Below are 24,106 nucleotides of genomic sequence, written 5' to 3' on the forward strand. Positions count from 1 at the left end.
CAACTTAGTGGTTAAGCAAAGTGGATATTAACTGGGCTTATGGTTTTAGTTCAGCTTTCTTTTACTCTACAGACTGGTGAAGGTTGCCAATGTGTAGATTGGTCACAAACTTACTTTTTCATCACCCTTGTCATTGCAAATGTTCATTAACTGTGCTATACCTGTGCTATAACTACAATCTGGATTTTGTACTCTTAGGCCTCCCAGTTCCGACAAAATCCTCATAAAAATCCTAGAACCATGATGGCAAACCTATGGCACGCGTGCCCGAAGTGGCACGTGGAGCCATGTCGCCTGGCATCCATGGCATTCCCGTTCCTCTTCCAGGTTTCTGGCGCATATGCGCACATGATGATCAGCTTGCCTTCATGTGTGCGGCAGTGCTGGAATCTGGAAGAAATGGTCTTCCATTTTCCTGTGTGACCATGCGCACTGATCATCATGAGTGCAAGTAACCAGAAGACTAGCTGGCCAGCGTGCATGCGTGTGCCAGAAACTGGGAGTTCATTTTTGGGCACGCGCATGTGCCCTGGGCAGCTCCTCTTTTAGGTTGTGGGCCAGATGAGCTTGCACGCTTCCTTTTCGGCCCTCGGTGCTGAAAAGGTTCGCCATCCTAGAAGAATGGGACATTTTAGATACAATTAAATACTGGCAATACAAACATATTTTGGATTACAAAAAGTAATTTGTAGTATTTAAAGTCAATTAAACATCGGTTAGAACCATTTTTCTAGTGGAACAAGCTACCAGTGAGCTGGCATCTCATAGCTTTAATGCTTGGACAGATTATTCCTGTCTGATGTTCCCAGTGGTGGGATTCAAATAATTTAACAACCGGTTCTCTGCCCTAATGATTCCTTCTAATAACCAGTTCACCAAACTGCTCAGAAAGTTAACAACCGGTTCTCCCAAAGTGGTGCAAACTGTCTGAATCCCATCACTGGATGTTCCTGATATAAAGTCACTTGGTGATACAAAGTCTGCATATATTGTTTGAACTGCTTTTCTTGCTTTTATCCAGTAATATTGTGGTAGCAGTGATGACATCTGGAGTCCAATGCCATATGGAAGGACACATGTTTTTCCCTCTGCATCTAATACAGATTGATGGGTGTGCTTTGGGCAAGAGTCTGTTCTAAGAATTTAAAAGATTCTGCCTCACTCTGACCCTAATCTTTGATTTACGACCAGGAGGGACAGTTCTAATACTGTGTAGGGTATATAATTAAAGTTGCAGTCCCAAAGTGGATGGGCCCAGGAGTCTTTAAGGATTGTTCAGGGGTTTTAAGGGATTGAGGGATGCCTCCTCGAAAAACAGACAGATTTTAGTCTCATCTGTACTGGAACAGGGGTAGCGTGGGGGCAATCTGCAAGTTGCAGAAGAGACTATGACACAATCCATGCAATCCTTGGAGCTCAGATTTGAATCTTGATCTGCAATGTTCATGATAGAAATATATCAGGTGCATATTAACTGATATATTTACTCAGTGCATGTATATAATGGAATTGTCAATCTTTTATCTGCATTCTAGGCCATCCCTATGGCATCACAGTTTTTGAGCACCACGTTTGGGTATCTGACTGGACTAGGCCTTCATTACTCAGAATAGACAAGAAAAATGGCCTCAAGAAGATACGTCTTGGAGGAAGCATGATGAGACCCTCTTCACTGCTTGTAGTTCACCCTTCAGCCAAACCAGGTATACTGTATGTCAAGTGTACTTCAGTCTTTTTTCTGATTAGCTCTATATGGGGACTTATTAGGGCAGTGATGGCAAACCTATGCTACGCATGCCACAGGTGACATGATGTCTCTGCCATCACACAAGCCGTCGACCCAGCTGAGCTCCACTGTGCATGTGCGTACACCTCCCGCCAGCAGGCTGATTTTCGGGTCTATGCCGCGCATTCTGTTTAATCAAAATGCAGTTAAAACACTATACAAGCCATCGAGAATATAAGTATATGCATCCAACAGAAACAGGAAGTGCCTCACAGGAACAGATAGAGATAAATCCTAGAGAGGCGGGAAATGCATTACTGAACAATGGAGATGAATGCTAGAGAGGAATAAAGCTGCATACAAGGCCGACATAACACTGTAACAACATGCGCATGCACGGGGTGTGTGGGTAGCAGGGGATAGCGGAGGGGTGTTCCCCCTGAGCCCCCTGCTCCCCCTGCACCCTCATGCCACCCTGCCCACCTGCGCCCCCTGTACCCCATTTTTGATCCTAGGATGCTTTAGGGAGGCCTGCTAGGCGCAAAATGGGGTGCAAGGGGTGCGGCGTGCTCCCCCACACCCCATATTTGGTCACAGGACATTTCAGGGAGGCCTGCTAGGCCCAAAATTGGGTAGGTGTGGTGTCACACATGCATTATAAGTGTGAGCATGTGCATGTGCTGTTGCACGCATGCGCACGCTTTCAGCACGCGTGGACAAAATGGTTAGCCATCCCTGTATTAGGGGCTCTAAAATGTTAGAAGCAAGCTTCCTGGCAAATTACTATTTGGCAAGTGCTGCAAATAATAATAGAATAGCATTGTAATACATTTTATCAAATAGCAAAACCTGCCCCAACAATGAATTAACTTTTTAAAAGGAAAATATTCTGATTGTCATTTTAATTACACCTACAGCATATGGTAAGCAATGCGACTCTATTACTGGTCTATTTTGACAGTTACATTAACAAGTCGAACTTTTTTGCTTTAATTGAGCAGTCAAATTCATTACAAGGATATTTCTCGACTACTAAATGACAATTTTGAAATGACACAGTGCAGGGTATATCACCTATTTATTTTTACTCTTTCAGGCCGTATCTCTACATACAAGGAAAATGCATTAGGAAAGAAAATGTTTGCCGGAGAAATATCATCCCAGCATCTTCTGATTAACAGCAAATATGGGGATAGCCATGGGGAGAAGCAACAAACACTGACTGCTGAAATTGTGGTGTCTAGTAAAGATTGCCTTTTCTTATTTCCTAATGATAGAAGGAGATGTGCATTCTCAGTGACTGGCAAAATAGCTGATAGGGACTAAAGAAGCATCTCTGCAGTTTATGCCAATGGCTCTTGTCATCATGTGCAATTGGAGCATAGAAAATCTTATACTAAATTAGATCATTGGTCTGTCGATTCTGCAGTGGCAAATTAAACTGTGCCAGCAACTAGCTTCATGACAAATATTACTTATTTATATATTTTGCAACATTTATAGCGCCTTCAATCTGAACGGACTCTGGTTATGAAACAAAAGATTATAAAGAAGAAAGTGCAAAGTACTAGCTAGAGATATTTAACTTAATCCAAGGGATGAATGAATGAGAGCCAGCTTGCTGCAGTGATTAAGGCAGGGGTGTCCAAACTTGGCAACTTTAAGACTTGTGGACTTCAACTCCCAGAATTCCCCAGCCAGCTCTGAGAGTTGAAGTCCACAAGTCTTAAAGTTGCCAAGTTTGGACACCCCTGGATTAAGGCAACGATGGACCCTTTATGACATGGATTTCAACACCCAGAATTCCTGAGCTAGGATGGCTGGCTCAGGAATTCTGGGAATTGAAGTTCACAGGTCATAAAAGGCCTATCGTTCCCAACCCTTGGAGTAAGGCATCAGGCTAGAAGCTGGGAGTCTGAGAATTCTAGTTCCACCTTAGGCGCAAAGCCAGCTGGTTGACTTTGGACCAGTCACTTCCTCTCAACTCTGGGAAGCTAACTGAGTGACTAAAAAAGAGGAATGCCCACTGGAACAATGCTGTTTTGATCAGTTGCAAAATGCAAATAGTGAAGAAGGTACAGATAACTTGGAAAGAGAATATTTCATAAAATTGGCTGAGAAGGTTTGTCATCCTGTCCATAACCCACGTGCCTTGTAAAGAGGGGACAGATGGATACAATTTAAAAAGTTAGCTCTAGTGAGTTTCTTCATAAAAATTTACTACTGTGAATACATAAACTATGGATGACTGTAGAGTGATAAATTTTCTTATCATTATTTTATGCCACAGATCAGGACGACTGTACACCATTGGGTTGTGATCTCAATTCCCAATGCATTGCGTATCAAAATGGTGCTGTATGTGAGTGCCAGACAGGGTTCATCATGGAAGATCAACTGTGCCATGGTAATTTTACATGACAGATATTACTTTGTAATATTAATATTCTATATTTTTGCATGGATTTCACCTTGGGTCGTCATTTCGAGATCAGGAATATACCCTTGGCACCATGCCAGTGCCTCCAAAAAGCATACAAGCATATGATTAATAAGCAATACAGCAACTATAAATTCAGGTTTGAAGTTAGAACTTTTAAAACTTTTTAATATGCTTGATCAGTGGTGGGTTCAGGCAGGCACTGCTGCTGGTTCGCTTGTGGGCGCACTGCGCGCACTTGCGCAGTTCAATAAAATTGTTCTGTGCATGTGCAGAAGCAAAAAACAAGATGGCGGCGCCTATGACACTGCCCGGAGAACTGGTTTGGGGGCGTGGCAGCCTGGGTTGCTGCCGGTTCCAGTGACCCAGCCCGCCAAACCACTACCGGTCCAAACCAGTAGGAACCTATCACTGGCCTTGATGTTAGGTTTATCCTTCAGTTTAGAATAGATTATCACTGACCGTCAGGCTGGTCAGCGTTTGGAGGTCCCAGATCACATTTAAAATCAATATACAGTAGTTATCAATGTAATACGTTTGCTGAACAAATGCATTCATATATGAGTGAGCTTCATCTACAGCAGATTTGATTCACTGTATTTATATCCTGTCTTCTCAGCAGGAATTTAAGACAGCATACATGATTCTTCCCAGTCCTCTTCTATCCTCCCAACTCTTCTGTGAGAAAGAATTTGATTAATTCTTTCAAGTATAGTCTCCAAGCTATAAATACCCTTTTTAAAAATCTTGTAGATGTTGATGAATGCCTTCTGAACAAAGAACAGTGCAATCAGAACTGGTCCAGATGTATCAATACCGAAGGAAGCTACTTCTGTGAGTGCCTTTTGGGTTATTCTGAAGATGGACTTCATTGTTCTGGTGAGTTATTAGAATAAAGGATGTACCTCTGGGCATTCTGAAAAATTTCTCCATCCTACTTAGAGGGGGTTTTATGCCAAGAGTCTAGACGTACTTATTTATCACATTGATTTAGCATATTCAAGGGTGGGCTTCAAAATTTTTAGCAATGGGTTCTCTGACTGGTTGCTGGGTGGGCGTGGCCATGATGGGCATGGCCTAGTTGGCATCCTGCACCATGGCAGGGGGGGGCATTTTCACCCTCCCCGGGCTCCGGAGGCTTTCCTTGAGCCTCTGGGAGGGCAAAAATGGCATCCACCAGGCTCCGGAGGCTCTCCCTGAGCCTCCATGTGGGCCCTGTACTTATCTGGCATCCCAAACGAGCTTGGGGGTCTCCTGGGAGGGGTGGGGCAGGGTGGGTGGGGCCAGGCAGGACAGGCATGAAATAATATCATCTTCACTACCAGTTTGGAACCAGAAGTGCGCGTTCATGGTGCTTCTGCGCATGAGCTGAACCTTCCGCGCATGCGTAGATAATCCATGATGCCATCTGGGCGGGCAGGCGGAGCTTCCCGCCGCCATCACTACCAGTTCACCTGAACTGGGGCAAACCAGCCGAATACCATCTCTGAGGCAGGGGTGGGATTTGTGGGTTCTCTGACCTGGGCATATTCTTAGCTAGAGATTCTCATGAACCCATGCAAACCCACAACAGCCCACCCCTCAGCATATTTATAGGCTGCCCATCTCACAGACACATGAGTCTGGGTAGCATACAATCAAACTATAAAACAATGATTATAAAAATATTGTAAGATTAAAACATAGATATTATTGTGTATTTTTAAAAGCCAAAAAGGATTGGGAGATCATAGATGCTATACACAATGTAACTACCTCATTAAATCCCCATTTCCATGAGACCCCCAAGTTTGTTGACGAAACCAAGTTTTAAGGGACTTTTGAAAGGATGTCAAGAAGGGGCTACTTTCACCTCAGGAGGTACTAGGGGTCAGGAGAGGATGGTGTTCCAACATCATTTATTTTCCTTCAGTTTAGGAAAGCAGTTTCACACTGTGACCTATGGGGGATAGTAGCAGAATAACTAATTTTCATTTTGATTTAAATATTGATATGATAGAAGGTAGTGAAAAGGTGGCTGCCCAGGAGGGAGGGGATGCATTCCAGAGGAGTAAGAGGCAACTGAGCCAGATCTTATGCGTGAGAGAAAGAGAGTGAAGACAGCCACTCCCTAAGAGTTCACAGAGTTTATTGTAGATGCAGGTAGTAGAGTGCTTGGTCGGGCAGATTTTGTCTACAGATGTGAACCATTAAAGAACAGCTTGAAAGAACTGACAGGTGTCATTCTTGCTAAAAAATAAGAATATTCAAGGAACTGCCTTAATGAGTTCATATAGTAATTTATATACAAAGTAGCTGGAAAATGAAATGTAACCTGCAGGTCATGGACTGCATACGAGCGCTTCCCCACAGAACGTCAAATCATAGTAAAACAAACATGCCAGTGTGTATGAGAGTTCATGACTGGCAGAGACATGGTAACAAGGTAAGCCAATGAAGAGACATGGCAACTGGGTCAGCCAATGAGGGCTGTTTGGAAACTGAAACAGTATTTGCTGTGTGAGCAACAAGGAGACAGCAAGGAACCTTAGCCCAATTGCTCTGAGTCTGTGCTGAGCTCTAAACTAGGCTGCTGCTCTGAAACTGAAACTGTTCTCTCCTCTGCCTGTGTTTTGCTTGTATTTACTACCACATTGGAAAATCTGCTTTTGGTACTGTCCATTTACTTCATGTGTTATATTATATATAAAGAGAAGTTAATGAATCCTGATGAATTAGTTACCTGTGTGTGCTTTCTGGATGTGAATACTGCAACAGATTCGGACAAAGCAAAAATATGTTTCATAGATATGACAGGAAAGAGGTATTAAGCTTCTGATGAGCCTCGTAGCCTTATTTTGCATTTTAAAATGGGTTCAAAATTCCAGATAGTTCCAGAGATACTATATCAAGGCAACCATCACAGCTGACTTGAGTATGTAACACACACACCCCCTCAAAAAAAACCCAGTTCTTGGCACCGAAAAGGCCATATTCCCTTGTTAAAAAGTTTTAAGTACTTGCTGACGCTGAACTTCCAAACTCTGTAAGGTTGCTGGCATTATTTATCCCCTTCTTCCAGGCTCTCTGCATTCTAGGTGATGTTTAACATCATGAGTTCATCAATATGCAAAGCCTCTAGATGTCAGGAGACATTTTCTTCTTCTGTTATTTGGCAGCGTTAATGGAATGAACCACCCAATAGAGATTTATTGGAAATCATTACCCTGCCTATAAATGAAAGCAAGTACTGAGTCAGTCATAATGCTCATCAAATAATTTTATGTTCGTTAATAGTCATGAGATTCAAGTTGCTGACATTTCCAATCAGGGTTCATTGAAAACTATGTTCATAATCAGATACCTTGATCTGCATAGCTAGAATGCAAAGGCTGACATTTAATCATAAGTTTACTGTCTAAGAGAACTGCTTGGAGACACGAAGGCAGCAATTTTTAGCAAGTTGTCAGCTTATCCCAAACTGGGCCAATTCTGATACAGGTCCATGTTTTTGCAAATTGGCGATTAGACTTTACAAATGCACGTTCCTTTCTCTGACATCTCCATTTAAATTCCCCCTTTCTTACTCTTGCTTACTGCGTCAATATATCCCTATCTGTTCGTTTTGCTGAAATAACAACTCAGGAGGAGAACCTTGGCTGGTGGCTATCAGCTTGATAGTTAGAAGTGTCAAATCTTCTGGGAGACCAGTTGATGTCCATGTGCAGTTGGTTATCCATTGTGAAATTTTATCCATCTGATGGACTAGATGGAACAGCAGTCCAATTTAGCAGGACAGTACTTATGTTCTTATGTTTTCCCAATTAAAATGCTAGCTACACAGTGGAAAAATAGTATTATATATGACCTGGAATGTTCTGTCATAGTAAGGGGGGGAAAGGACTCTAATTTACATGTAATGCTTAGTAACAATGTTCTTTAGCTCCTCCTCAACTGCTATGGACCAAGTTTTTCTGTCTCTCACTCTATTCCTCCCTCCTTCCCTCCCTCCCCTCCTGCTTTACTTTGAGAATAGACTTATAACAGGCTTGTAATGAATAACCATTCCAAAAGCACTCAGTTTTTAAGTGAGGACTAGCATTTACCTTGCTAAATGCAGCATCTCAGACATTGCATCACATTGGTTCTTAAATAGCTATTATTAAGGAAGTGATATTATGCAGTGACTTTAGGTAACGTGGTCATAGGGGATTTCACATTTTGTATCCCAGTTCTGTTGCAATAAGACCTGCTAAGTAGACATTTCACTGTATCTGCCTTTATTTCTTCCAGGGGCTGATATTTACTGTTTTAGAAGTGGGACTCACAAATCAGGTCATTCAAATTTGGCCTCGAGACTCAAACACATTAACCCCACCCCTTCTTTTAAATTGTTTCAGAATCTATCATCAGTCCTTCTGTTGTAACCAGGGATGACTCTACATTATCTGAAAAAGAAGGTCCTATGGACTGCTCACCATCCTACTGTTTCCATCAGGGAGTTTGCATTTATTTTTCAGATCTGCAGACTTTTGCATGCAAGTAAGTACTGAACTCCAACATATTTCTATAGTTATTAATTTGGTTAGTATCCAATGACATAATAGGCAGGTTAAATAGTGTTGTTAGACATGTGAAATACATGTATTTTATTTATATCCCATGCATGCTTAAGGCATGCATAATCTCTCATTTTCACAATGATAATCTTGTAAGGTAATTTGGGATGAGAGAAAATGTCTGATCCTAACTTACCCAGTGAGCTCTTGCCATCAAGAAAGAAGCTTAGCTTTCATTAACCTAGTTTTGAGCATTTGGCCCAAGTCACTTACAAATCTAAAACATATGAGGATATAATGTTTGGCTGAGGTATAGAAATTTTTATTTTCCTTTACCTCACTAGATCCTTGTGTGCATCAGCTCTAGCTTTGGTATTTTTACACTGAACATGGGGCTTTTTTAGGTATGGTTTTAAAAAATCAAGATATCAGCCATAATGCTGCAATCTAAGCTTTGCCTGATTTTTATGTGTGTTGTTGCTGTTGCTAGTTGTGAAGTTGTGTCCTACCCATCGTGACCCCATGGACAATGTTCTTCCAAGCCTTTCTATCCTCTACCATCCTCTGGAGGCTATTTAAGCTCACGCCTACTGCTTCAGTGACTCCATCCAGCCACCTCATTCTCTGTCGTCCCCTTCTTCTTTTGCCCTCAATCTTTCCCAGCATTAGGCTCTTCTCCAATGAGTCCTTCCTTCTCATTAGGTGGCCAAAGTATTTGAGTTTCATCTTCAGGATCTGGCCTTCTAAAGAGCAGTCAGGATGTGTTACATAAACATAAAATCAAGGTAGCACTTCAGTTACACCATTGTGGCTGCTATCTTAGTGTTTTGGTTTTTTTGACACTATCCCCTTCAGATACTTGTGACTGAGCAGGAGGGTATGAGAGGGATTTTATGCTGCAGAACTCTCCTGCAATCTTCTTGTAGATATACTCATTCCATCTGAGAATATCCAAAGATGGATCTGGAAATTTGTAAAACATGTTCAGCATACTATTCCAATTAAGTTATTCCATATCTTGTTCTTAGGTACCACATATTTATGACAACCTGAGTTTGACTTCAAAATTATTTTATACCTATTGTTCTTGTGTACAGTTTTACATTAGGTGGCAGTGTTTCATCATTCATTAACACACAGATTTCATTCCATCACCAAATTGGGGAAAAAAACATTTTTGTTCCCATTTTCAAGATATATCAGAAGGCTTTATAGCTTCCATTAAAAATAAGCATGCTTGTCATGCTAAGGTTGAGACATAGCACATGGTTTCACACTATTATAGTTCAAAATGTATTATTACTTATTTAACAGTCCAGGTATCTTTTTAGCAGATCTCTGAGTGAGATGGGTCTGTAGAATTCAGTAAAAGTAAGAATTGCCTTTTTATTCATCATGGGATCTCTACCCAGTGCAATTCAAAATAAAGTTGGATTTAGTGAATGCCCTACAGAGGAGCAAGAAAAATATTACTTTCAATCATTTACTATTTGTCTTTTAACTCCCAAGTAACCAGAGCTAACATTGTAAAATGGAAACCTGTTGTCTAGAGTCAAAATAAAGCAAACATTAAAGTGTTCATTAATTTAAATATTTTTAAAAGTGAATTTCCTTGCATTTCTCAGTTTGGTGCTTTCCTTATGACATGGGCCACATCTCCCATCATTCCCATTTTTACTAACAGGAAGATGGAAATTGTAATCCAAATACGTCTGATATGTAGCAGATTAAGGAAAAAAAGTAGTATATCTGTCCTTAATCTCAGCGTCTGCAAATATGTGGATCATAGTTTTTAGAATTCCTACAGTGGCTATTGTAAAAATTCTGCAATTGGAGTCCAAGTTAAGGAAAGTAAAGAAGATTTCTGCAGGGTCATGCTAGTGCTCATTTAAGCCATCATTCTAGACCAGTGTTTCTCAAACTTGGCGACTTTAAGTCCTGTGGACTTCAACTCCCAGAATTCCCCAGCCAGCTATGCTGGCTGGGGGATTCTGGGAGTTGAAGTCCACAGGACTTAAAGTTGCCAAGTTTGAGAAACACTGGTCTAGACTGTGTAATGGTCGGTCAAGTGCATAGAGAAAAGCTATAAAGATGGAAACAAAGGTGATAGCATCCACCATTGTTATTCTCCAAGCAGATTCCATTTTAAAGTATTAATAATAATAATAATAATAATAATAATAATAATAATAATAATAATAAAAAATATTTATTTCTTAGCCGCACCCTCTCCCGAAGGACTTGGGGTGGCGTACAATGAAACATATGAAATAAATATGGACAAAACAAACATATAACAGAGACATATACCGAGACATACACAAGGAGGAGGTCGGCTGATAAATAAAACAATTAAAATACAGTCTTTAAAAACCCCTAGATAATTAAATATAATTAAAATACCCAGTAAAAGCCCGTCAGGAGCGATATGGTTAGATCAAAGTTGAGCCAGGCCAGCTGCTTGGAATAGGTGGGTCTTAAGCTTAATACGAAAGGAGCGGTTAGGATTTTGGTTAGGATTTTGGTTAGGATTTTGATGATAGTAACTGGCCTTCAAAACTAGCAGCCATGGTAGCTTGCTCTTTTCTGAATTTGTCCAAGGCGTTTTAAAACAAAATATGATGGCAGAAAAAATATTCTCCCAGAAGTTTTCTCAGTCCTGAATGTTTACTTTTAGCACATGGGCCATTCTATTGTTGCAATGCTATGTATTTCCATCAAGTTTTGTTTGGCCTTCGTGGCAAGTTCAGTAGCCTTCTAAACATGTTGGTTGTCCTTTCTGCATATTTTCACTGCTGCTATTTCTCATGTGATGACTAGAAATCACAATTTCCCGGAAAGACTGTACTTCATTGAGTGAAATCAGCCATTCCTGATAATTGGCATTGGCTTCTTTGTTGGTTTGCTCATCAACAGCTGTGCGAAAGGCTACCTGGGTGACCGCTGTCAGTTTAGTGACTTGGAGTGGTGGGAACAACAACATGAGATGCAGCTTAAGAAGCAAAACATCGCAACTGCTGCGTTCTTGGCTGTGCTGTTCTTGGTCCTGTTCCTTGGAATGGCTGCCTTCTACTTCTATAGGTAGACTTTATTTCCTGTATATGATAATCTGTAGCTATGTTGTTTGTGATCTTTATACATTCTTTCATACATCATAAACCCAAGATTTTGATTTGTTTACTCATTAATTTAATATTCATGTACATTATTGGTCTTAATATACATTTGCAGTAATAAGGATGTTGAGTCTATTTTAATTTATGACTGCATATCCTACTGTGCTTGCCTTTTAAACATTTCTAGCAATATGTTTGAGGAATTGAAATTACCAACTTTTGAAGGTTGAATTTTAATGGTCATCTAATGTTGGCCATATACACGTGGGCCTAAAACCTTTTGGCTGACACATATGTGAAGGTAAATGATGAGAACAGCATTACACTATCCAGAAAAAACTCTGGGACTTTGGCACATGTGCCATGATGTTCTGTCCTGTCAATCCTGTTTTTGTTATTTTGATGAAAGTAGTAGATCCTATTCATTGGACATCTGAGACTCCAGCTAATGATTTTTTAAAGAATAGGAAGGAATTGGAGGCAAGAAATTGTGGAGAATTATGAAAAGCCAGCATGCTTATAGTGGTTGCTGTGTTATCTAGGATAGGGGAGATTGTGGTTTCCTCTTGAATAATAGAAATGATAGAATAGAATTAGAGAAAAAAATCTAAACTGCTAAAAACCCCATATCAAAAACAGAAAAGAAAAGAAAACTCAACTGTGAGATTATTTCCTTGGAATTCCCACCAAATTAATTGCACAATAAATCTTCTGATGACTGCACTTCATCTAAAATGCCCTTTTATTTTATTCCCTAACTATTGTAACTGTCTTAAAAATGTGACAACAGGATGGATTTAATTTGGCAATTAAACAGCATATAATAGGTGTGTGTGTTGTTTACATTGGGATCAAAACAACTTCTAAAGAAGCAAATAATTTTCCCAATATTTCTATTTCATGTCAGAAAATTGGTGAATGTGTCATGCTTTTAAGAAACAAATGTAGAAAAAGAATGGACTAGAATGAAACTGAAATCAGACCAGAGGTGGGTTGCTGCTGGTTTGTCCCGAATTGGACAAACAGGTAGTAGTGGTGGTGGGAGGCTCCACCCACCTGCCCAGGCGCTTCTGCGCATGCACAGAAGTGTTGTGCACGCGGGATCGTGTGTGGGAGTGCACCCAAACCGGTAGTAAAAAAATTAGCAACCCATCTCTGAATCAGACCTTCACTTGGCTAGGTTTATATGTTAATGGTGTATATAAATCTTCTCTGCCTCTATGCGGTTCTCAGAATATAAAATAAGCATCTCTTCCTAGAAACAGGTAGAATTCCATCATTACAGATGAAATATTTATATCTATCATCAACATTATGTGATCCCACTAGTCAGGCTAACAATTTTCCTGGCAATCGACAAGCAATATTGTAAATGAAACAATAAATTTTGGGATCCTTCCTGAAATAGTTAATTTTGGATGTGTTTGGAGGGGAAAATGCCTACCATCATCATCTCTCTCCTTCAGGCTTCCTTCCAACTGGTAATAATGGTGGAAGATGCGGTGAGGGACTATCCAGCTGAGCAGATCCTGGTGGTCATTGCTCCTGGGTTTCCTCTGGCTCTTAATCAATAAGATGAAGTAAATACAAGGGAAAAATACTTCAGTTGAGAACAGAATCAATTTTTTAAAAAGAAGGGACAGAGTTCATTGCGAAGAAGGCAATGGCACCTTTTTTCTTAAGTCAATTTATATGAAGTAAGAATACATTAAAGGTAGAGTATCACTGTGCACTTGTTCTCACCTGCTGAAAAAAATAAGCTGTGGGGTCTGCAGATCTAATTTCTCAGAAGGAATAGCATCAAAATCTTTGGCTCAGGGCTCTTAATTGTTAATTAACAAGGCCAATTTTTAATCTCCTGCTTTACGTGCCCTGCTTATTCAGCTGTACAGTCCCTAGCTACCTCTGCATTTCAGTCTCTCTGTCTTCTTGGACTTGCACAGCTCATCTTTGTTTGCTGGGAAAATTTAATTTCGGTCAAAATGATATCTACCAAATTCTTTGCTGAACTGAATAAAATACTTGGGGTGGGGATGGGTGGTCACAAGTTCTTGAGAACTTGTGAATTTTTTTCCTAATTGGGTGTGTTAGACTACTACATGTGCCTTGTAGTTGGTGGCAGGCAAATAACAGTTGGCTGGCTTTTAATATATTGTTGGCTCTATATTAGAATAGAATAAACATGCTCGGGGTATATTGAGCATTGATCGGGGTTTATTGGTACCATGATTTGTAGGTCTTGCTACAGGTGGTAGAGAGTAAAGCTGATAATCTTGTCTACGCCCTCTTGCTCTTATTAAAAAGCATTATGTAAAAATCCCATTTGATCAAATCCACAGTTAGTGCTGAAAGTGAATCCCTATAGGCCCATCTGTTTGGTAAAATATGGAAGATTATGTCTTACAATTCATTTTTTTAGTGTTTGTCCCACATGTTGCAAGATTTACTTATCTTTGCACTGGGCTCACTTAGTTCTTACAGTGACACTATCAGTACATGATGTGACAAGGGATTTATTTATCAGCTAGCTTGTTACAGAGTGTAACACTGATTATAGTTGAGAGGGTTTGAGTGCCCAAAATAATCCAGCTGGATTCTGCTCTCAAGGATTACTAGATTCTGGATCTCCCTGCTCTTTGTCAAGTACCTTAACCACTACAGAAACAAAACCGTGGCTGGTTTGATTATCTATGATGAAAGATTGAGAAAGGTAGTGAAAAATATCACAGATAATTAATTGAAATGGATAATTATTTGATAATGTCAAAATCAGATCTTGGAGCAATGAATCCGGGGGTGGAGGGGAATGAAAGAATTGTGAAATGTAATCAAAAGGTTGCAGGGGAAAAAGCATAAAAATATTTATGAAAATATATTGGAGAGAATGCAGCATTGTGAAAGAATTTTTTTTTAAGATAGTGCCACAGTAATTCGTGGCGTTGCTTTAAAATTGAATTGAAAGAAGATGCCAATAAAAATGCATTATCATATGTAACTACAGTTAGGATAAAAGTAAGACTTTATATTATCTATAGAAAGAAAAGTAGAGTGGGGGCTAATTTATATAGAGAGCTGAATAATATATAGAGATGTGTGTATAGAGAAAAAGACAGTTGTAATCAAAGACAGCAAGGAGTCATAAAGATTAAAAGAGGCAGAGACAGTGCAGAGCAATTTTGATGGAAATAAAAGTTGTTCTGAAAATGGGTGAAGGATAAAGTAGGAATCTCTAAAAGAGAAAATGCAATCAAAAATAAAATGAATGTTTGAAAGGAATTCTGTTGTGTGTTGATTTAGAGAAAGCACACAATAAGATGAATAGGTGTGAAGATTTCAGAGGGGTGGGTTCGAAAGAGCCAAGAGTTTAGCAGGAAGGAGCTGTTGAAGTTAAGATCCTCAAAATGCAGTATATAAAATGGTGTGTATAGACCAGTGGTGGGATTCAATTTTTTTTTACTACTGGGTCTGTGGGCGTGTCTTTATGGGCATAGCGTGGCTTTGTGGGCATGGCTTTGTGGGCGTGGTAGATGAAGGATACTGCAAAATCCCCATTCCCTCCCCACCTCACTAATCTGTTTTCCAGCCCCGTTCTCCTGTTCAGGCCAACAAAAGAAGATCCGCTGGGAGGCAGTGGGGGCGGGGCCAGCCTATTTGCCGGTTCTTCGAACTACTCAAACTTTCGCTACCGGTTCTCCAGAACCCGTCAAAACTGGCTGAATACCACTTCTGATATAGACCTGGTGAAAACAATGATGGGTTTTGAAGGACAGAAAGATATGGAATGAATGGGTTTGGAGAAACTATCTTAAACTATATTTCCTTATCTGGTTTCTTCAGTTTGGTTTATAGTTCTTACGCTTTTTTCTCTGCTTGGTATAACGTTGCTTAACGTTGAAAGGGAACAGCCTAATGAATATTATGCATAATACCACATTTTTTAAGGCAAATGTTTTCTCAAAACTGCCTAACTATAATAGTCTTTTAGTTTTTATGTTTTTTAATTGTTTATATCTGTACTTTGTATGAGAAACTGCATTCCCTGATTTTCTGAACTTACATACTTGCGTGTTGATATTAGTAGATAGACACACGTCAGATTTTACATTTTTATATTGAGGACTACTAAACCAACCTTGGCAGAGCCCTCATCTGTCCCGGATCACCTCACCTCACATGCAAGATGGTCTGAGAACCATCATGTCCTGAACCTGCTCAATGTATATATTGTTTCTTTGAAAGCAGTATTCTTTTAATTCACCTGGTGACAGAATGCTACATTATATGTTAACTGTTGTTTGTTGACTCCTCAGTTCAGCTGAATGGCCCATATAGATGATGGATTCAAAATATAGAGCCATCCAAAGTGATGAAATTGCATTAAAATTATCATCACCACCACCACTATTATAAAAATACCCTGAACATTTGAAATTTAGAAACATTGATTCATTCCTCTTGTTTTATTCTATAAAAACATCCTATTATTATTTTTGTTTTGTCAGCCAAGTGTTTAGACTATATTATTCCGTGGTGAGATTCAGCTGGTTCAGACCGGTTTGGACAAACCAGTTGTTAAATTGCTGGCTAGCCCTTCCTGCTCCACCCCTTCCAGGAGTCCCCACGTGCCCCATTTTGGCTTCTAAGTAAGTGCAGATAAGCCTACTAGGCCCAAAACTGGGCACAGAGAACGCGTGCCCCCCTCCACAGCCAATTTTTGCTCCCAGGAGGCTGCAGGGAGGCCTACTAGGCCCAAAATGGGGCACGGGGGGGCACCCCCACAGCCCATTTTTGCTCCCAGGGGGGTGTAGGAGGCCTAGTGCTACCTGTCACACACCCTGGGCACGCCTGGTGTTGTGTCTAAGACTAGCAAACATAAGGTGTCAATCAACACCCACCAAATGTCTGGATTGGTCAATTCCTGTAGGCGTCACCAGAGGGAGCTAACATTCATCTGATTGGCTGCCGGTTTGACAGCTGCTATATAAATAGCTGTCAAACTGGAGTTCACTGTTCTTGTTATGGTTTTACTTAGTTGAGTCTGAAATAAAAAACTAGTACTTTACCGAATCGCCTCATGCATCTTAATTACAATTAAGAACTTAACACCTGCCGTGGCCACGCCCACCCACCCAGTCAGTGGGGCAGAGAACCGGTTGTTAAATTATTTGAATCCCACCACTGGTACTATTCTATTATTATTCTATCACTCTATTGTTGTTGTTGTTGTTGTCATTTATTTTTTCCCTGATTCATTTCTCCCTTTTACCGATTGGTTTCGGACAATGTAACTGTTTATCTTGAAAGCAAGTTTTCAATTACATGCTTGGCTGGGTTTATATTACCACTATCAGTAGGCTAACTAGATCAAAATGGAATCACTGATCTAAATCCCCCTTTAACTGGAGTCCAGAAGCCAATATTTGAATTGGGATTGCTATTTCATTTTTACTCATACTCTGCTGTATTTTAAGACGTATTGATTATGTTTTGGAAGCAGGTCAGTAAGAGGCCTTCGCTTCATCCATAAAACATGAACTCATTTTGCTGTTTAAGAAGCTTGCAGATCTAACAAAATACACTCGCAAAAATAAAAATAACGTGGCCTGCAGGGATAAGGCTTATAAAATACAAACAATATCTTCATCTTGCTGCTGTAGTCATTTACCAAGAAGTCTTACTAATGGAATCTACAGATAAACAAATAAAGAAAATGAAGTTTTTTTTCTTCAGGCTGCTAGTCAGAGAGACATACGCCAGCGTGTATAATGCCATTCACTTTCTTGAAGTACTGTATACTTATTCTATACCTTAGGGAGGTTGTATTGGAGGGGTATTTAAGCAAAACCTGGGGTCTACTTATATATGGATGGTGTCTTTGATTCCAATTATGTACAGTATGTATATTTGTGACTATGGGAGTCCCGCTTGGACAGGGAGTTTACTATTAGAAAAGTATTAACTTTTGAATGGTGAGATTATTCTTGAGTGTAATCAGTAGTTAATATGTAAAAAGTGGCACAATTAATACAATCCACTGTTAGCATCCTAAATGCTTTACTTATTATTTAAGCAATTTTATGACAATAATAAAATGGATGCAGTGGCTCAGTGGCTAAGACGCTGAGCTTGTCGATCAGAAAGGTTGGCAGTTCGGCGGTTCGAATCCCTAGTGTCGCGTAATGGAATGAGCTCCCGTTACTTGTCCCAGTTTCTCCCAACCTAGCAGTTCGAAAGCCCGTAAGAAACGCAAGTAGAAAAATAGAAACCACTTTTGGTGGGAAGGTAACAGCGTTCCATGTGCCTTTGGCATTTAGTCATGCTAGCCACATGACCACGGAGAACGTCTTCAGATAGCGCTGGCTCTTTAGCTTTGAAACGGAGATGAGCATAGCCTCCTAGAGTCGGAAACAACTAGCACATATGTGCAAGGGGAACCTTTACCTTTAAGACAATAATGTAAAATAGGCTGCTTACATAGAATACTTCTGATATCCGTTTCGTAATAGATTAGCAATAGCAACAGCAAAAGGGATTTTTCCAATTTAAATTAAGCTGAAATGATGAAAGCTCAGTAGAGGGAAGAGTGGCCTTGAATGTGAAAGATTATGAGCTTCGTTTAGTTTTGGAAGGTAAATGAACTTTGCTCCATAGCATTCTTGGTCTTTAGAAATAACTGGAGATTGTTTGTACTTGAGGCTCCAATAAAAGTTAAAAGGTATCTGGTTTGAAGTCTGTTCATCTTTATTGTGGACGTCAATATTGATTGTCCTGAAAAGTTGAAGCTTTGGGAAACTGACTTATGTAAAGTTAATCAAACAACTCTCATTGCAGAGAAAACTGTAAAGCATCCAAAGAAATTGGAACTCAATTGTGGGTGAAGCCATCTGCAAGTTTTTAGGCTAAGGGTTGCATCTTTGACTGATAGACCTAAATATCCATTACATGTATAAAGTTGGAGTGAACATAGAAAAAGTAATTTTGAATTTCCAATCTGAGTTTAAGTTTAAATACAGTTAATATGAATAGTGCCATGGTTTTAAAGCTTGAAAAAAAAACAGATCAGGGATAGATTGGAGAGATGGGAAAATCTATGTGGCGGCTAGGAGTTGAAAATAACTTGATCGTACATAATCAAGCAATCATTTAATATTTTTCAGCTTCTGATTTATTAGTTAAAATTAAGTGCAACAATCAGGGACCACATACATTCCAAGGATCTGGAAAAAGCACATCCGGATGAACATTTTCAGATAGATTAATTGAAATTTAAGCAATATCTGTTGGGTAAGAGCCATTCAGGAGTGGGTTCCTGCCAGTTCTAACCTCTTCTATAGAAGAGGTTCCACAAATCTACAGTGCCGATTAGAACCAGTTCCAGATCCCTCCCCCCACCCGCCCGTACATCATCAAGATGAAGAGCGAGAGGAGGAATTCTGGGAGTTGAAGTGCACAAGTCTTAAAGCTGTCAAGTTTGAACACCCCTGGGTTTTTTTTCTAAAGGGTTAGGGGTGCGAGGGTCTTGTAACTTGACAGCTTTAAGACTTACATGCTTCAAATGCCAGTTTCTGAGCCAACATTTTGGTTGCTAAGCAAGAGCGTTGTTAAGTGAGTTTCACCACATTTTACAAGTTGGCCATGCCCACCCAGTCACATGACTGCCAAGCCACTCCCACTCAGTCACATGGCTGGCAACCACTCCCACCCAGTCACATGGCCAGCAAGCCACTCCAACAAAGCAGGCCATACCTACAGAAGAGGTTCTAAAAGATTTTGAAACCCACCACTGGAGCCGTTGATCGTTCATCCTTTCTCTACCCATTGGGAAATAGACACGTTTTAATTTTGACATCTTTGTAAGCCTAATGGATGTTAAATATATCTGAGAATTGTAGGCGAGGGAAGACTGAACTCAATCTCTCTATCTCTCGTGTTCCGTGTCAATCTGATTATTCCTAGCTATGACCAGTAGTATAGCATTCTCCTTCTTGTTCAGCAAGTATGTATGTTACTGATCTACATTTCCTATAATTGCCATCTAGAAGACCAAGCCATCTTATAATTGGAGGAATACCATAATAATAGTTTCACCCTCAACTGTTAAAGATTAGTATTACACTTCAGGGTAGGGAATGGGCTGTATTGGAATTCAGCTACCAAAACAAATGGATGCTTGAACTATATTTTATAACCATAAAATGTATGTCCACAGAGAATTTTATTCCTTGATTTTTATTTCTTTCTACAGGAGACAACAGAGATTTTCCAAGAGGGAAACCTAGGCAGAAGACAGAATAGCTGCTAACATGAGCTGCAGCAGCACTCCTACCAGCCCTAAAAGGAAAGACATGATGCTGCCAACTATTAAGCCTTTGGTAATTCTATAGTAACACAGAGTAATGCAAAACAAAGGAGAAATCAAAGGATATCAGGGATCGACTTGAGATTATCCATCAAATGCTTCATATATTAAATATATTAAATAACCACTGGGAGGGCTATCAAGTATTTTTTGATGGACCCAAAGTTCTTCTTAGCTCATTGTTATGTGATCCTTCAAAGTTCACAGCTGCCTGAACGCATTGCAATCAAGTGACAGTGTTATTGTTAGCTGTGCACAAACAGTTGGAGGGATGGTCTAAATTAAAGAATGCCAACATGATGACATGACCAATTCACATTGTAGAGATGAAAATGCACTTTGTTTCCTAGAGACCACTGTTGGCTGGGCTCTCCTTTCCGTGTTGAGGGGCCTAGCAATGCTTAATCCCATCTCCCATCATTATTACCAGCTGAACAGTTGGAAGGAAAGTACAGAATCACAGTCCAAGATTTTGCGAGCTACTTACGACATTTGGCCTGGAGGGGAAATGCTTTTGGATGGATTTGGGCAACTGAACAGTGAAAGAAAGGAATGAGAAACTGGATCTCATTATCTCATTCATTGTACTTCACATGGACAACAATTTTATTTTATTGGAAATAATGCATGGAACGATGCAGAATTAATCAGCTAACAGAATTGTATTTCTCCTTTTTATTACAAACTTAAGTGAAAAAAACCCAGCATGTAAACTTCTAAAACAAGAAAGGTGCATTAAAACCACAGCTATCCTTCTATTTCAGACTGCTCTAAATAAAGATATCCTTAGGAGCAGTTGTTGCTACAATTAATCCCAGCATCTAATGTAATTTTGATTGAGTTTTAATGTTTATTAGATAACTAAATATTGGACTGAGTTGATTAAATCAAATCTTATTTAATCTTCTGTAACATTCTTTTTGTTTTTGTTTTCCTCGTCTCGTGTCAGGATCAGCTTTGTGAAGTCATACACAACTATTAGTAGAATACAAATTTATTTATTTGGTTTATTTCTTGTTGTTCTGTTTTGTTGAAGGAACTAACAAAAGGTAAATAAGGTAAATATTAAATCTACAATCAAATAAATGCAAAATCATCTTAAAAATTAAAACCTGGTGAAAGACATACATCTGTGGAGTTCTTGGTACTTTATGAGTTTGGGTGCTTGCTTGCTTGAAGATATTTTATTACCCAAGTAGGTAACATCATCACCGCAAATGAGGATAGCATTTACTACCTGTTTACGTTTGCCAGGAGTGGTAGAGGTGTGGTTTCCTGCTTGATGGTTCCTTGATTAAAGTATTGTTTTATACATGATTGCCTGATATTGATCCTTGCTTATCTGATTGTGCACTGCTGGAGGGGATGTGTTTTTTTTTTGTTTCCTTCCTAGGTTTTTGTGTGTTTCCAGTGTATGATGTATAAATTTGGTTTATCCCTGTGTGCCCATTGGTGCCTGATTTATCTGACTGCTTCAAAGAATTCCTAGCATTTTGGATCTGCACTCATTCATTAATTTTATCTGGCCATCAACTCACATACCAACTGTAAGTCACGATCATTAAAATGAAAATTAAAAAAACTAGGTTAGAAAAAAGCAACAAAATACATTGAACCAGCGTGACAATAATTGACCTCAAAATACAGCTAATCCTCAACTTACAACAGTTCATTTAGTGACAGTTCTAAGTTACAATGGTACTGAAAAAAGTGACTTATAACCGTTTTTCACACTTAACAACCGTTGCAGCACCTCCGTGGTCACATGAACAAAATTTGGCAACTGGCATGGATTTATGACAGTTGCAGTGTGGTGGGATCATGGGATCCCCTTTTGCGATCTTCTGACTAGCAAATTCAACGGGGAAGCCAGATTCACTTAAAAACTGGGTTACTAACTTAACTGCAGTGATTCGCTTAACAACTATAGCAGGAATGGCCATAAAATGGAGTAAAACCCGCTTAACAATGGTAACTTTGGGCTCAATTTTGGTCATAAGTTGAAAACTACCTATACAGAAGCTCTGTTCCAATCCATGGGGGAGGAACCAGGTCTCCAATTTGCCATGAAAAGCCAACATGAGTGGGATCGTCCTAATCTCAAGGGTATTTTTTTTTTCTATAGGGAAGTTGTTGTGACAGAGAAAATATCCTTCCTGCATCCCGTAAGATAACACTGTTTAATTGAGGGGAAACAGAATATGCCTACCCTTTCTGATCTGACTAAGAGGTTCTCACCTCCACAACATCATACCAGGCCCTATTTTTTCCACTTTTTTCTTTTAACTTTCAATATTCAATGTTTTAATATTTAAATGTTTTAAGACATGGGTTTCAAAAAAATGTTTTTTTCTCTTCGCGGAGCTGGGGTGGGTGTGGCCTGTGCGTGACGCATCTAGTCTTCAGGCTGCCAGTTCGACACTCCTCTTTTAAGACGAGAAGGGGAATGAAGTGACATCATGCATATCATGATGTCATCACACAAACGACTCTATTTATTTGCCTGCTTTCGAACTGCTAGGAGCTGGGAGCAAGTTACAGGACCTTACCAGGGGTGGCTTTCAACCTTTTTAATACCGGTTAGGTGAGTGTGGCTAGGTGGGGGGGGGCATGTGACTGAGTGGGCGTGCCATCACTACTGGTTTGATGACCCACGCCCAATTACCACTACCCATTCTCCCGAACCAGTCTGAACCAAGAGTAATCCACCTCTGGAGCTTACCCCCTTGCCCAGCATTCAGGTCTTAAACCGGGGCTGTCAGCTTTCTAGCTGATAAGCTCAGCATCTGTAACCCACTGAGCCATAACGGCCCTATGTGGCTCATTTCATGACACAATTATCATGGGTTTGATATTGGATTACTCCTTTGGTGCAATGCCTTTGGTTTTGTATCTCTTTGGTTAGTTTGATGTATGGTTTTTAATCCTTTTTAAGAAAAGATTTGATAAGCCAGAGTGGCATGTAAGTCACAGTACGTAAATAAACACAGTAATCAAAATTGTGTAATGAACATAAATTGTGTGATGACATTTGCCAGATGTCATAAATGCCCTCATGGCTTCCACTGTATGTCTGTGAATGCTACATTTCTCTGCGTTATTAAACCTTTTACTCATAATATTTATTAAGAACATTTTAATGCCTCCATTTGAGGGAAAGCAATTTTTGTAAATGGATAAATCTCAAACCGCAATAGTATTACAGAAGAGTTATAAACAAAAACAGTCTAAATTAACAGTTAAAATTGGATTGCTCACTGTGATATATAGAGATATAAAAGAGGCAAAATTCATAAACACGATTTTTATAGACATTAGAATAAAACATGAATGATGAGAAATACACACTGTGAGAAATTTTGTTTGATTTTTTTATTACATGCTTACAAAAGCAGTTGTTGAGAAGTTCTTGGCTGTGAGTGTTCAGATAAGCAAGTTGAATACCACTCCTTTCTTATCTTAATAATTTGAGAATTTAAAAGGAGTCCAGGTGTTACTTGATGTATATTAGGCCAGGTTATATAGGGTTTATATGTATGGTAAATATTTCAAAATCCAGGAGATTAAAAGTGGTTTGATTGTTGTTATCTCTTCTGCCTTCCCCATGTTGGCACATAGGCATAGTGTGCTTTACCAGTCCTAGTTTCAGAATTATTTTCTAGGGCAGTGTTTTTGCATATGCCAATTGTTGAGGCATATCACAAGTCACAAGTATTAATGAATATTAAAAGTAATCTTCTTGCCCACATTGTATCAAATAATATAACAATGGGAAAATAGATTATTATCTCATAGGTAAAGGTAAAGATTCCCCCACACATGTGTGCTAGTCATTTCCGGGTGTAGAGGTGGTGCTCATCTCCGTTTCTAAGCCGAAGAGCTAGCACTGTCCGAAGCTGTCTCCGTGGTCAGGTGGCCGGCATGACT

The 24,106-nt window shown here is 39.6% G+C and overlaps 1 protein-coding gene across 3 annotated transcripts in view; it reads left to right on the top strand.

Moving 5' to 3' along the window:
- The window catches only part of EGF (epidermal growth factor), a 56,920-nt gene extending 35,219 nt beyond the window's left edge, over positions 1-21,701 (top strand). For 2 of the 3 annotated variants that reach the window (XM_081960077.1, XM_081960078.1), the window contains exons 14-20: positions 1,536-1,703; positions 2,823-2,969; positions 4,017-4,133; positions 4,920-5,045; positions 8,546-8,687; positions 11,621-11,785; positions 20,066-21,701. In XM_081960077.1, the coding sequence (XP_081816203.1) occupies positions 1,536-1,703; positions 2,823-2,969; positions 4,017-4,133; positions 4,920-5,045; positions 8,546-8,687; positions 11,621-11,785; positions 20,066-20,099 (899 nt within the window). In that variant the 3' untranslated portion in view covers positions 20,100-21,701. Of the gene's footprint in view, positions 1-1,535; positions 1,704-2,822; positions 2,970-4,016; positions 4,134-4,919; positions 5,046-8,545; positions 8,688-11,620; positions 11,786-20,065 lie in introns of those variants that run through there. The other variant, XR_014175958.1, reaches the window with a different exon arrangement.
- Positions 21,702-24,106: the final 2,405 nt, after the last annotated feature.

This window comes from Natrix helvetica, assembly GCF_964273705.1.
Source record: "Natrix helvetica genome assembly, chromosome: 7".
In the NCBI taxonomy this organism is placed as follows: domain Eukaryota; kingdom Metazoa; phylum Chordata; class Lepidosauria; order Squamata; family Natricidae; genus Natrix; species Natrix helvetica.